At 29.0% G+C, this 15,263-nt stretch overlaps 1 protein-coding gene across 1 annotated transcript; it reads left to right on the top strand.

Annotated features, from left to right (window-relative positions):
• Positions 1–11,365: 11,365 nt before the first annotated feature.
• On the top strand, positions 11,366–15,039 carry LOC145832375 (pecanex-like protein 1). The gene is made up of 9 exons (XM_082939694.1): positions 11,366–11,541; positions 11,859–11,972; positions 12,255–12,415; positions 12,633–12,771; positions 13,131–13,360; positions 13,800–13,926; positions 14,378–14,511; positions 14,710–14,851; positions 14,955–15,039. Exons 1-9 carry the CDS (start codon positions 11,366–11,368, stop codon positions 15,037–15,039), a joined length of 1,308 nt encoding a protein of 435 aa, XP_082795820.1.
• Positions 15,040–15,263: the final 224 nt, after the last annotated feature.

Here is a 15,263-nt window from a genome sequence, read left to right on the forward strand (position 1 = left end):
TAATTTAAATACTTGAAATAAATAAAACAATGATCATATATTATTATCTATTTATAATGATGTTTTTACTCTTTCTTTAAAAATCAACTTTTAAATGCAGTGAAAAAGTTTTTTGATGAAGAGCTACAAATAAATTAATTGTTCAGCAAAACACTTAGTGTGATTAAAAAAAGTACCTTTTTATTTAAATACTGTGCAAAGGTTGAGATTACATTGGAAACTACTAAAATGTGCATTAATGAGAATTATTCAATAAGTACTAATCTCATAACTTACGAAATCCAAGAACAGCCCAAGCAAGATTAAAAGCATTTTAACAGAAACTTTAGATCAACAGAAGCAGGAAAGACCCCAATGTTTCTACTGTGAAGAAAAGCTCATAAATGTACAATCTGTCTTTTTAACTTTTTAAGTTTAAGCGGTAAAAATAGTATTTTATATCAGGTACAAAATATAGAACAATTCAAAAAACAGAACTTTAACCAAAAAATCAACTTATAATTAAATTATTAGTTTGCCGCAACAACATGCTCGCCTCAGAATTACCTTTTGCGGGCCGCATCCCATTAAAACTAAAAAAATGCTCGCGGGCCGCAGATTTACTCTTTGAGGGCCACATGCGGCTCGCGGGCCACGTGTTGCCGACCCCTGGACTAGGAAATAAAAACCAATACAAAAGTTGTGCTATAGTTTATTAATTAGTTCAGGAGTCAGCAAACTGCTGCTTGTGGGCCACATTATTTTTTTTTATTAATTCATTACAAGTTTGCTACTTTAAAGTTTTGCTTTTCAGCTTCATGATTTTTAATTAGTCAGTCTAAAAAAGCCTTTTATTGCAACAAAAATGCTCATAAAAGGTGTTTTTAAGTAATTGTCAATCTTTATTATAGGTCATAGAAAATAACTATGTACACACTCTTTAAAAGTTTGCAAATCCAAGTTTATACTTTTAAACCAATTGTTTTACATTACTTAACAAGACATTCTTAAGTATGCGACTCGATAACCAAAATGTTTTTTCGTACAACAGGACCTAAAACCAAATATTTTGAGTGTTTTTTTGTCGTTTAATGAACAATAATAAAATAAAAACAAACTATATTAGCTTGAAAATTTCGCGTAGAAGTTTTTTTAAATTTAGATATATATAGATTTTTTTAATTGGCTTCTAAGTTTATGTTGTTGTAAGCAATACTGCAAAACCTTCAAAATTTCTGTATTTATGAACACTTTAAAAACTGGTTGTTCTTATTTATTAAGAATTTACAAATTCGGTTTGATATAAAAGGGTAATATTTTATGTTGTGCTTAAAATTGTGTAGAACTTTACTCTGTAAAAGATAACAAGCTGTAACAAATCAATTTGTTAGTGACCAATACCAGCAAACGACCGATTCATGATTTATCATAATAACCCGTTTGTAGATTGATAACTACAATTCAGTTGTGACTGACTGATGAATTCTAATCAGGACGAAACCGGTCTCAGTCCACCGAAGGCTTGTGGTCTGATGATCGAGATGATGAAACCTTGTTAACTCGTTCAATTCTATTTATCACTAAAGTAAAAGTAGCTTTTAAGCTAAAGTAAAAAATCTGATAGAGAAAGTGTTATTAATTTTTATTATATAAAATTGTTTTTATAAAAACTTTTAAACTCTATATACAATGTTTTTAACTCTAGAAAATTCTTAAGTCTATATATGGTTTCTCAAAGAGGCTATATTGCCTCTTTTATAAGTTGTGACCAATAACTAGTAAGGGAAGCAAAGGGAATGCAGCTTTTATGAGTTTTTGGGCAGTTGTAGAATAGTTAATGAACTTAACTTACACTATACATTCTGAGGTTTGTAATGAAGAGTGAAAAAAGGTCACGCTGTTACTAAAACTACAACTGATAACGCGAATGTTTTTATTTTCTTGACCGAAAAAACAAAACGCCTTCAGATCCCAGTCCCTTTTGTTATTAAATAAAAATTAACGTAAGTGTGTTTCCGTTGATTAAAAAATCCAAAAACTTTGACATTTTCTGAAATGAGTTTTTATAGACGTTAATTTAAATTTATCAAAGTATTTTTCTATATGAAGTAGTAATGTTATCGGATTTTAAAAGTAAAAAACATATCATAAGAACAATTTGCTGTAAATAGAAGTACTCTTAAGTTATTAAAAATAAATAAATAAATAATGTAAAAACTTAACGATCTATTTTAGTATTGCTACCCACACTCAAATAAACAGTGGTTTAAAAAATTGTTTCTTACTAAAAAACAGTTTACTTGTCAAAAACGGAATCTTTTTTTATTAAAAATATTTATTATTTTATCAATTTTTATAGTAAATGCATATGTTTTGTTGTTAGAAACTTATTTTGCGCGAAAAAAGGCAAATCTAGGGATGGGCAGTGTATGGCCTGCTAATGCTTACTGATTTTAAGTAGATTACGGTCAGCAAAAGGAAAGGCTTCTCTCTGCAATCATGTAAATCTGATCGGGAAACCAAGTTTTGAAACTTAAACTAGATATAGTAGTTAAAAAAATTCACTTAGAATAAGTATTTTGTCGAAGTTAATTGGGTAATTTAGTAATTTTGGTGAATTATAACAAATCAAAATGCCCACAAAGGACTAAAAATTTTTCACATCTAACCTGCCGACTAAGATCTTTGCCCGCCTATAATGTAAATTAAGAATGTAAGTTCTTATAAATGTTACATTACATGTATTACACTTGTTAGCTTTAACTTTTACATTATTATGTTTATGACTTACTATAAGTTTATTACAAGAAACTTTAAAAAATTGATGTTTTCTAAACTTATTTAAAAAAAGCTTCAAGCTTTTTTATGACATTAAAACTAATACTCTTTTTGTTTCATTAAAACTAAGTTGTTGAGATATAAAAATACTTTAGTTTGTTGTTGCCAAATCTAAACGTTTAACTTTTTTATACATACAACTGTCAAGTTTATCAAGTTATTAGTCATATAAACTTTGGAGCTTAGATATTTTTATTTATAACAAATTTTGCGAAAATATCCTAAATTCATTTATTTTAGTTTTAAAACACCTGTTAGATGAGTTACAAATAATCAATTGCTCTTGTAAAAATAACGTTATTACAATTTTTTCTAAAACTTTTTTTAAATTTAATACAAGTTTATAAACCATTGACAAAATAAAAAAGGCTGTTAAATTTTGCCTTGAAAACTTTTGTTCATTTAATCTAGCCAAGATTTTTATCTGCTGTGACATACGTTTTAACTTGATTAAACATCAAATTTGACGAAAGCAAGTTGAAGGTTTCTACAATAAAAGTTTAGAAAAAAGACTCTTACTTACATATGTTATATTTAAATGTTTTATTAAAACTTTTGTCCGCAAAGGTTGGTCTTTCAATGTGTTCCTTATAAAAGGCTGCCAACATTAAGTCTATCTTGTTACTATAGAATATAGATGATAACTTTTAGACTTTTAGTAAATTATGTTTATACGTTTTATGTATACATGTCCTGGACATGACGTAAAACTGGGCTTAATCACTTTTTTCACAATTTAGTCTTATTTTATTGAGTTGTAACTAAGCTATGAGTTGCTCTTTGCAGATTTTTAAAGCTCAAAATATTGTTAAGATAAAGCTGGTTGAAGTCGGAGACTACAATAGTACTAATCAAGACCCCCTAATACCTAAAATGACTTCTAAAGGGGATTTTCGTTACTTTAAAAAAATGTCAGGCTAAATTGGTCTCAGTCAGACTAAATGAAAAAAATTTCGCGCACGAACCCTGTCGATGACCGAAAGGTTTTTTCGTGCACCAGGTCCTTGGACCAAACTTTTTGAGCGTTTTTTGTCGTTCAATAAACAATATACATACTTTGATCGCTAACTCTAATCTATTTTTTACAAAAAAATTACTCGTTAAGTTTTAATTTTTATTTTTTAATTTTCAATTTTTAACAAATAGTAGTGTAAATTTAATTAAAAACTATTCAAATTAAAATAAAGCAGTAAAAAAAACTTTAAATATTTATAATTAGTCTAAAATACTTTATTCAAACTTACAAACATCATATTAGACTACGGCTGGGTAACTTTTCTGGTGAGCGGGTCAGATTTACTAAATAAAGTCTTTTGCGGGCCGGACTTGTTAAGATGTCCTTACAAGCCACATAATTAGAAGAAAATTGATATCATAAAATATTTTTATAATGTTTAAAAAAAAAACTTAATTAAAACTGTTTTTGAATAATCACTATAGTGAACTGAAAAACTAAGTTTCATAATATTTTTTATAAAAAGTCTCAGTTTTATTTGCTATACATTACTTTTTTTTTAATTTGTTCTGAATTTAAAGTTTTAGTTTTCCTTATATGTTTATGTTGTAAAATTTGTTAAATACAATATTAGTTTTTAAAACGTCTTTTAATGTATACCAACGAATAAAAATTATGTAACTTGTTGGATAATTAAAAACTCATTTTGAAGGATATAAATACATTTTTCTGAGTGGTTTTACATAGAGAACTGTATTGAGACATTTAAAAGTGTAAATCAATTATTGAAATCTAATTAAGCTTGCTTTAAAATCTGACTTTCTTCAAATCAAGTTAAGAATAAGAAAGATAATCTGAAAGATAATGGTTATAATTTAGAAAGATAATCTAGTCTATATAGTTGTTTTAGTATTACAAAATTAAATGAAAGATGTCTAAATTACTGATTATACGTTATAAGGGATCGACATTTTTGTCTTTTTTCTTAAAGGTTTTTAAAAATAAATCATTTAAATGAATATAATTTTTTAAAGTTTATTATGAAATTTTTACTTAACGTATATTTAGTTTATACACTTTTTTAAACAGATTCATGTCACTTACAATTTTTGTTAAACTATAGTTATTGATTGTTCAGTTTACAAATAAAGTAAATACTTCAAAGTTAAAATTTTTAAGTATAATAAATTAATACTTTAGTAAATTAATGTTTAGTGCATAAAAAACTGTAATGCATATTTAAGATAATTTAAAGTATAATTTGAAAAGCTATCTAACAAGTAATTAATATTTAGTTTATATACAATTAGACTATATAATATCTTTAATGTAAAAACTTTGTTTTTCCTTTTTTGCTGGAAAATAGTAAATAAGCATTAAAACTGTAAATATATGTAAATCATAATTAACTATAAACAGTAAATTTCAGTTACTTATTTTCTTATTAAACTATAAGCTTAAAGTCAACACATTAAATTTTCAGTTTTTTAAATGGAAGCCTCATCGCTACCGTCCAGGAACATTTGCTCTTCGCGTGATCCGCAGACCCCAGAAGTCAACTGAGCTCTTTATCTACAAGCTGCCCTTTCAGCGCCTCGTTAGTGAAATCGCTCAGGACTTCAAGATGGATCTGCGTTTCCAGAGTGCTACGATCGGTGCACTTCAAGAAACTACTGAAGTTTACTGGTGAAGTCTTTACAAAGACACTAATTCGTGTGGCATCCATGCAAAGAGAGTGACATTTACCAAAATGTATAAAGCATCTGAGGAGAAATAGCCTGATCCGTATAAATTGGATTACTGACTGCTGGTAGACTCTTACCTGCTGACTGCTTGGGAAGTCTTTTAGACTGATACGTATTTAAAGAATTGTTACTAATATTTTTAAAAGTGAAATTAGTTTATTGTAAATCGTTTCAAATTTTTTTTTTCTTAGAATATTTTTACAGTTGCTTGTTTAAATTCATCTTTTAGTTCATATGTTTATATTTTTTTAGTAAGTTGTTTTTTTGGTCATTTCAAATAGAAATTTGCAACAAAATATTTTGCTAGTTTCATATTAATCCTAAATAAAAATTTCAAATAATAGACAAATTTTCTAAATTATCTAAATATATCTTTTATTATTTAATTGACCTGATAAAAATTGTTCATTGCAGTCGATATTGTTACATTAGACAATACTTTGTTAATAAAATTTAGTATATGAAAAACTAAGTATAAACTTATTGTAGCAATATTTAAGTAAGACCAAATAGTTTTTATTATATAAGTTCGAACTATATTTAAATTACCTTTTTAAGATCTTAAATTTATAACTTACTAACGAACAATAAACGCAATAATAGTTATCATTTAATCTAACAAAAAAGTATTAATTTCTTATGTAATAAAATATATATCATTTAAATAACTCGTGTTGCAAGCAAACTGGAAATTCCGAATTCATAAGGTTCTGAAATATATAAAACACAAAAAACGTCAAACTTCTTGTAAAAGTTGTTCACATATAACAAATGAGAAAGATTGCATTTTCTTAAAAGTACTAGTCAACTACTAAATTCTATTTTACTTAGAATGCAAATTTGTAAAATATTGTTGTTATCTGTTAATTATAGGTATGAATATGTTCTAATTTTTGTACTTTAAAATGTTTATAATTACTACGAAATCGAGTTAAATAGATAATAAGGTATTATTTGAGATTATTAGAAGAAAACTAAAAAATAATTTATGTAACAACAACAGACTTTTTTCTTCACAAAGTCAATTTGTTTATCAATATTTAACTTTTGCAGCAACCCAATTAAAGTTATTAGTTGATTTATCTTGAGCTTTCAATTTGTTTAGTTTTGTGTGATGCGAACAATATTATGTTTAATTAAAATAATTTTATAGATATCTTTCAACATCTTTTACCAAAAATTTTCTATTAAGCTGAAACTAAACTATCAAAATAGATAAACTTCTATAACTGCAGTTAAATGTTATTTCAGTGTATTTATAAATACTTCAAATTAAACTGATAAAAAGTATTTCGCTTAAAACTGATACTTCATTGATTAACATCATTTTAGAGCAAAAGTATTAAAAAAGTAGAACATATATTAGAGGCGTCACGCTAAAGTTCCTTAAAGTAAATTTTTGAACAAAATGTTTTTAGTTTTACTTAAAAAAAAACTAAGCGCAATTGTGTATCTTGTTTTATAGTTAATGGTCAATAAGGCTTCAATACTTAAAATAATTTACAACAAAAATGTAGAAAGTAGACCAATAGCTTTGTATTTTAATTTAAAAAGCAAGGATTTATGCATTTTTTTAATAAAAGTATAGTTATAAAACGTATAATAATTTTTGTCTACTCTCTGTATAGTTACAAAAAACAGTTTTACTTCAATTTTAAATAAAAAGTCAATTCTTAATAATATAGTTCACTTAATCTATAAACTTTAAATTATTAGTCAAAAGTTATATCGAATAATGCAGTATATCAAATACTTTTATTTTAATATCTAACCTGAATGAAAACTTGTCAGTGCAATTAGTGTTTCAATACACTTTTTAAACTTATTTAATAAACTTTAACACTAATTACCAATTTGTAAACTTAAATTATACCTTTCACTTTTAAAATTTTGAATCTTTTATAAATTTATGCTTTTACTAGTAAATAAATATATCTTTCTTGGTTGAGTTTTTTCACAAACTAATTACAAGAATGATAAAGTCTGTAATACAAAACATAACTAAAACTAGGTAAATACTTCTACATCACCCCCAAGGTTTTATCTACTAAGGAGATAAAACTCTAAATTTACCTAGCAAAAGTTTTTTTATAAAACAATTTGTTACAACAAAACACTTTTTTCAGGTCTAAAATTCAACGAAATTTAACTCAAAAAGGCAAAAACATTTTAAAAATTACGATTAACTTAGTTCACTAATAAATGATTTGTTAAAACAAACTACAACTTAACCAAACAAACTGTAACAAAAAATTTGAGACTTAATCTTTACTTTTCTTCACTCAGTTGCTGAATACAAGCATTTAAAAATTTAATTGCTTCACCGATTTGAACTTTTCAGCTTTGAAGAACGAAACCACACGTCATTCATCTAACCACCTTGAAACTTCACTTATTTTGCTGATAAACATCTTTATCATATTTTCGACTTTAAACAAAGTAGAAGGTGCATTACTGATAGCATTAAACACTGACGAAATACTGCTACACTTGTTTTCCAAATACTCGATACCAACCAACAGTTCGAGTTTTTGAAAGTCAATCTCTGCGTCCTCATCCAAAATCACTTTGAACAGATGGCTGTTAGACTAGTCTGCTGCAAAGTCAACTACAAACTTTAGGACGTCACTATTGGACTGAAACTCATTCATTAGACAATAAAACATTAATTTACAGTGAACATTCCAACTTGACAATAAATGAATATCAGCAACATCGGTGGCACGAAGCTTTTGAAAAGCATCATAAAGTCTTACAGGGAAACGCTGCAAATAATCCGATAATTTCACACACTCATCCCGGCCACATTGTTGTTTGCAGTAAACTTTGGCTGTCTGTTTGCTTTTCTGTAGAAAGTATAAGTCAAGAATATATAGATCAAAGCAAATCCGAGCCATTCCAGTTCTGCATCAATTTCGAAGAAAACCATTAGTACAGAAGAAAATTACACAATGCTTCACAAAAAGAATCTTCCTTCTATAAAAAAATAGAACATTAAAACTTTTCTTGACATCTTTTTTCTTAACCTTACAGAAAAGACAAACTTTTACAGTGGTATGTTTGCCTTTCTCAGATAAGGGATACTACTTAGAGATTTGCAAATAGGAGGGGTAAATCTTCTCAGAAACTTACGATTTTGAGCAGTTAAGCGACCAGATCCTTCAACTTTGACAACACATTGATGGCAGTCCTTCACTTCCACCACCACTCTACTATTCCCCCACTTGCTAGGAAAGTTACCTGTTCGATTTAGTATCACGACATGATCACCGCAATTCAGTGGTGGCAACGATTTTGTTTTCTCACTTATATTTTCCACATACTTAACAAAACAAATACTGAGAGATTCTTCCTTTTTATTCCAAACGTCACGCCACATTTTTGAGATCTGCGGGTTATTGTAGGTCATAACACTCTTTCTGGCGTAAGGTAATGACTTCTTTAAATTTCGTCGCGATCCAGTGTGTAAAAGTACGTTTTTCTGTCCCTGTACCTCCTTTTTATTCTTCGCGTTTTTCCGCTCGAACATATTTTTCTACGACCTCGGATGCAAAGACCATCACAGTTATGTGTATACAATCAACAAACTATAAGTGCATTTGACTCATCAGCATAATTTTGATGACTTTGATAAACTTTTTTACGGGACTTTATCCAGCATTTTTTACAGGCAGAACACTCAATATACCTCATATTTTTACTGCTCCAAACAAATTTATCAGTTGATTTATTACATATGCTACAAATTGTTTTACCACTTGGTTTTTGTGTGGTTTTCTTTAAGGATTTGCATACATTTGGTGTGTACAATCCACCAACTAGAAGTGCATTTGACTCATCAGCATCATTTTGGTGACTTTGATAAATTTTTTTACAGGACTTTAACCAGCACTTTTTACAGGCAGAACACTCAATATACCTCATATTTTTACTGCTCCAAACAAATTTATCAGTTAATTTATTACATGTGTCACAAGTTATTTTACCACTTGGTTTTTGTGTGGTTTTCTTTGAGGATTTGTATGAGAAAACTGATGCTGTAACAGCGGGTTTTGACATTGCATCACGTGCCATCTCTTTTCCTTCAATATAACCGATTGTCTCATTGACATTTTTCTCATCTAGATTTTACCATCCTAGCACCTCTTTACGGATATCCTCATCGGCTAAACCTGTTACTATGACATCTTTTAAAATTATGTCTGTAAAATCTATTATTTGATTACAGCCATCCTTTGGGCATTTACATGTGTACGAGCGTGTACTGGCTTTTCCCTTTAAACGGGCAGCAAATGATCTAGTGTTTTCAGTAAAATCCTGTCTTGCATTAAGAAAGTCTGGTCGTCGTACAACAACTGAATAACTGCAAGCTGCTTGATCATCCTTAAAAGCTCTTGCTCACATAAATTTACTACATCTTCATGTCCCTTCAGAATAGCATCGCCTAAATCTTCCTCACAGCACTGGTACAGTTGACGGCGTTTTTCTACATCTGTCATCTCCATGCTATCTTTAAAAATAGTCCACTTTTGTACAAATATGTTCCAACCCTCTTCACTGCAGTCTGTCCCTATTCGAGGACGGTCCATTTTTGGAAGCTTTGGTTTTGAAGAATTTGCATTAATGTGTACATTGTTGTGAATGATAAGCAAAGAGGCAACTACAGAAGCATCGACGTCTGGTGTTTCATATGTGCAACTCTCAAGAGGGCGTTTAATCACAGGCATTGTTGATTCAATTCAGCTTGACTTTATCATAAATAAATATATCTTTCTTGGTTGAGTTTTTTCACAAACTAATTACAAGAATGATAAAGTCTGTAATACAAAACATAACTAAAATTAGGTAAATACTTCTACAACTAGTGCCCAATGACAAAAATTTAAATTGCAGGTTTTATTGACAAAAATTTAAATGAAAATTTTACTTATTTTTATTATAAAGATATAGAAAAACAATTTAATTAGTAGTTCTTGTTGACAAGCTTTTCTAATAAATAAACTTTAAGGTTCATAAACTTCTGAAAAAAAAAAGTACTATGTAAACTAGTGATAGGTTTTGTTAGGGGTATGCAACATAAGGTCCGCGAAGTGATAATAACCGGCCCACCAATGTTTACAAATTATAAGTAGTATTCGGCCTGCGAAAGGTAAAACTTCTACCCTCGGGCATGTAAATCTGGTCCATTAAACCAAATTTAAAACTTACACTCTATATTCTCGATTTTGAACTGAAGAGCAAAAAGTAAAAATATTTTAGGTATAATCAACTGGAGATTTAAAACTTACACTAGATAGAGTAATAAAAAAAAGTTCTAATACAATTAGTATTTTTCAAAATGAATTGGATAATTGAATAATTTTCTTAAACTAAATGAAAAAAAGTGCTCAAGATAGGGTTACCACCTGAAGCGTATAATTATTTTTTTACTTACTAACCACTGGTTATAACCTACACAGTGAAAATAAGTTTTTTCTTAAGACTATTTATTTGTATAAGAAGAAACCAGTTTACAATATTTTATAACCTATTCTTTTTAAAAAAATATGTACTATTTAGTTTATTTTTCCTATTTAACTAATTTATTCACAGTATTGCAATATTTTAATCAATTTTCAGTAAAAAACACGTAGTTTACTACATAATTATCTTTTTAATAATTAATCACCGGTTATAATCTACCTAATTTTTGTATGAAAGAAAACAGTTAGTAATTTTATCACCAATTTTAATAAAGAAGTCTGTGCTGTGTAATTCTATTTTTAATCATAGACATTATCCACAGTGTTGCATCTACTTTTTTTGCAAGCATCCGTCGTTGGACGATTGACTTTCAAACGAGCAGATAATGAAAAGTATCCAAGAGCAAGAGCGTTCGCAAGAGCGCAGGTGGGCGGACAACGACGCGTGCTTCAGCGCCGCAATCGACGACGATTTCGATGTGTGGCTGTGCGGAACACGTTGCAGAATTTCAACAAGGTTTACCTCCAATGGGTCAAGCACTGCTACCAGAGGAGAGAAAAAGTGAGTTGATGTATTTAATAAATTCGTTATTTTAATAAAAATTTGTTAAATATTTTTGTGCTAATTAATTTTTACTTACTGTTTTATTTTTTTGATTAAACACTTTTTTTTAAGGTTTGTTTAATACTGAAAGTCTCTTATAGAAAAGAAATATTAAAATGTTTCTAATTAACTTCAAAATAAAGTAAACACTTTAAAAATGTACAATCATAAACCTTCTTTTATTCGCTTAACTTAATGCTTTTGTTATTCCTGATGCCAAATCTTGTTAACATTCCAATATATATACTTTTAATTTTTAAGTCACGTGACGAGAGAGGAGGGGGAGAACCCGGTTGCGCAACCGCTTTCAAACTGCCTCTTTTGGCTTTTGCGCTGACCGCGTTCGCAAGGAGGGCCTTGTCCAGCGCATCGCTGACGTTGGCTCCCAAGTTAGTTCACCTCTATCAAACAAATAAACTTCAGTCAGTTTTTATTTATATATTACTTAAATAAAAAATGTTTTTTAATAAGTTTATTTTCTTTTTTTTGTTATATCAATTTTAATTTTGCTATAGTTATGTGACTTAATTCAATGTTGTTTTATTTTAGTGAATAAACCTTATTTAAATAAATGGAGGTTTTATTTTTGAGAAATCTTTAGATAAAATTACCTTATGTAATCCTATATTTAACTTTTCCTCATCATTTAAGCCAGTCTTTTCACTTTTCAGCTTGGACGCGTTCTTGTTCGGGCTGCACTCCGTGTTCAAGGGCGACATCCGGGTGCAGTCGCACAAGGACGAGTGGGTGATGAGCGACGTCAACTTGATGAAAAATGTCGTCCAGCCTGCAGTCAGGACCGCTTTGAAGCTGCACCAGGACCACTTCACCTGTTCGTTTGACCTTTTTGTTGAGTTATTTTAAATTAAAAAAAGTATATATAGTTCTTTTATTGTTAATTTGATAATTCATTCCATTTATAAATTTATTAATCTTTAAAGTTTTTTCTGGTAAATTGTTTAAAGTTTTTAGAACTTTTTTAATAGTTTTTCTATTTGTTTATTAATTTAAACTGTTATTTAGTTAACTTGTTTATAACAACTTGACAGATCCGGACGAGTTTGAGGAGGACGCGTCACTTTACGACTCGATCGCCGAAATATGCGAGGAGATGGTCATCACTCACGAGGGGGATCCCCTGTGGCGAAGATCGGTGCTTGGCAACGCGCCCAACTTGCTCGCACTTCGGTTCGTTGTGTAAAATATTTATTCAGTTCTTGTAGAGTATTGTTGGTTATAATATAAAAAAAAACTATTTGTAAATTTTTAAGAAGTTTTCAAAAACCTCAAATTATTATTAAAAAAAAAACCATTACTTTATTTGTTAAAAGAAATAATATACTTAAACAAGCAGTGATAATTCCAACCCATGCAATTAACAAAAACTAATAAAAAAATGTTTGCAAATCTTGTTATCCAACAAGGTAAAAAAAAAATTTAATGAAATGAAAATAGTTATTACTATTAAAGAGTCACATACTTTAACAAGATATTGAACGATAAAAAATTTACCATTTCAAAAACTTTAATAAAAAACCCCTTCACAGAAGGCAGGTTTCAGAGGCGTTTGTGGACCAGTACAGCGTGGTGAAACTGCAGTACAAGTCATTGGGTTTCACCCTGGTCCGTGTCAACCGTGAGTGCGTCAGAGGGTTGTGGGCCGGTCAGCAGTCCGAACTGGTGTTTTTAAGGAACAGAAACCCGGAGAGGGGTTCCATACAGAACGCCAAGCAGGTTTTGAGGAACATGATTAACTCCTCTTGCGACCAACCCATTGGTTAGACTTTGTTTTAGTTTTATTATACCATTTTCAATTAAGTTCATATAAGTTTAGATTATTCCGTTTTTTAATAAACTTTTTTGAAATAGCACAAAATTTCTTTTTCAATATACTAATGACTTTCAAATTATTTGATTTGTAATATAAAAATGAAATTATTTTTTAGTTTTATTGTTAAGTTTTAACTTTTTAGTTTTTGTTATAAAACTTTTCCATAATTATGATACCAAATAGTTCATATACTACTTTGATATTAGTAGTAACTATGTCCTTGAAAACTAAATGAGGAATTAAACTTAAAGTAGTTAGTTTTTATTTTTGTTAAACTTTTTTGAAGAACCAATTATACCGTTTGTTTTCTCTAATAATCAAGCTAATACTGATTGGTTGTTTTTTAATTATCTTAACGCGATTTTAATCCTGGCTTCTAAAATAGGTTATCCTATTTACGTTTCACCGCTGACAACGTCCTATGCTACTTCGAATGAAGATTACAACAAAATTATTTTCAAGCCTCTGACTGTGAAAATTTTTCGAAACTGGTTTACTTCTATGGCAAGATGGTAGTATTTAGTTTCATTAAAACTTTTCTGTCGTCCTACTTTATTAAATTGTAGACGTTTACATTTCTTCCTAGTTACATTTTTGTAAGAAACTGTTTTGTTTATTCAATCACATATGTATTTACCAAAACTATGAAATGAAGTATTTGCTTTTATTCTTCAGTTTTCCATTATTAAAATGAGTAAAAGTATTTAATGAGATGTTTTTTTACTAACTAAAACCTTTTACTGTTAGTATGTGTAATAAGTTTAACTTTTTAAAAATAAAGTATGAAAATTTATCACAAGTTTCTAGAAGTTTAAAAAAGATTCAATTTAAATTGTTCAAAAAGTAATAAATAGTACATAGAGTTATATTATAAAATACGGCAATCAATCAATACAACAATTAACCTAAATTCTTTTGTATTAATATTTTAATTTTAATAAAAAAAAATATCCATGACAACAGTATCCGGGAAAGTTGCACTGGTGGGTGCAACAGCGGTGGCGGTTACCATAGCAACCCATCACCTGGTAACCAGCAACCGTCTGTCATCAACATTCCCATGACAACACTGGTGCATCGCACTCCGTCTATAGCTGGTTTGTTTTCCAATTAAGAATGAAGTATAAAATAATTTTGGTTTTTATGTGTAATTTTTGTCAACTGAATAACTTGTGTTACTTAACTATTTAAAAAGCAATCATAAAAGATTTCAATGTTGAAAGTATTTTAAAAAGAATATTTTTCTTGATACAAAGCAGACTTAATTCTAACAAAGACCAATAAAACTGTTGTAGTGAGCAACTTGTCTTCGCTGACTAGAGATCATCAAAAGCAAACATCAGGCAAGCAAAAAACACCCGTCGTCAATCAGTCGTCTGATTCCTGCCAAATATCTGATAAAAAACCCCCTATTTCAATACTCAAGCCCGGTATCAGGTTTGTAAATATTTATAACTGTGAAAATTCTGTATATTACTTCGAAGTTTTCTTGTAGATAGTTTTATAGTCATAAGATTTTATTTTTTTTATTTATTTTTAGTGACAAATCTATTGGGAGCTCAGTGCATAGCGACGAAAAAACATCACCTCAAAAAAGTACATTTGGAACGACGTCAAAATTGTGATTTACAAAAATTGCCATCAACTTTGTTTCACACAATAAGTTATGCTCCTTAAATTTATTTATAACTGAATAATCAGCAGTTTATGATCTTTTTTCGCTATACAATCTACAATAACTACTTAATGTCTATACGCTCTGATATGCTAATACAATGTGCATAATCATTATATAAGTATTGCAGGAGGTTTAGTTAAGCAATTTAAAAAGTATCAATTAGTTCTTGTT

This window comes from Thalia democratica, chromosome 3 (assembly GCF_965202585.1).
Source record: "Thalia democratica chromosome 3, ktThaDemo2.hap1.1, whole genome shotgun sequence".
Lineage (NCBI taxonomy): Eukaryota > Metazoa > Chordata > Thaliacea > Salpida > Salpidae > Thalia > Thalia democratica.

Coding starts and splice junctions, on each gene's coding strand:
- LOC145832375 (XM_082939694.1), top strand. CDS start 11,366: ATGAAAAGTATCCAAGAGCAAGAGCGTTCGCAAGAGCGCAGGTGGGCG. Junction 13,927..14,377: donor TTTACTTCTATGGCAAGATG/GTAGTATTTAGT, acceptor CCATGACAACAG/TATCCGGGAAAGTTGCACTG. Junction 14,512..14,709: donor TCGCACTCCGTCTATAGCTG/GTTTGTTTTCCA, acceptor AAACTGTTGTAG/TGAGCAACTTGTCTTCGCTG.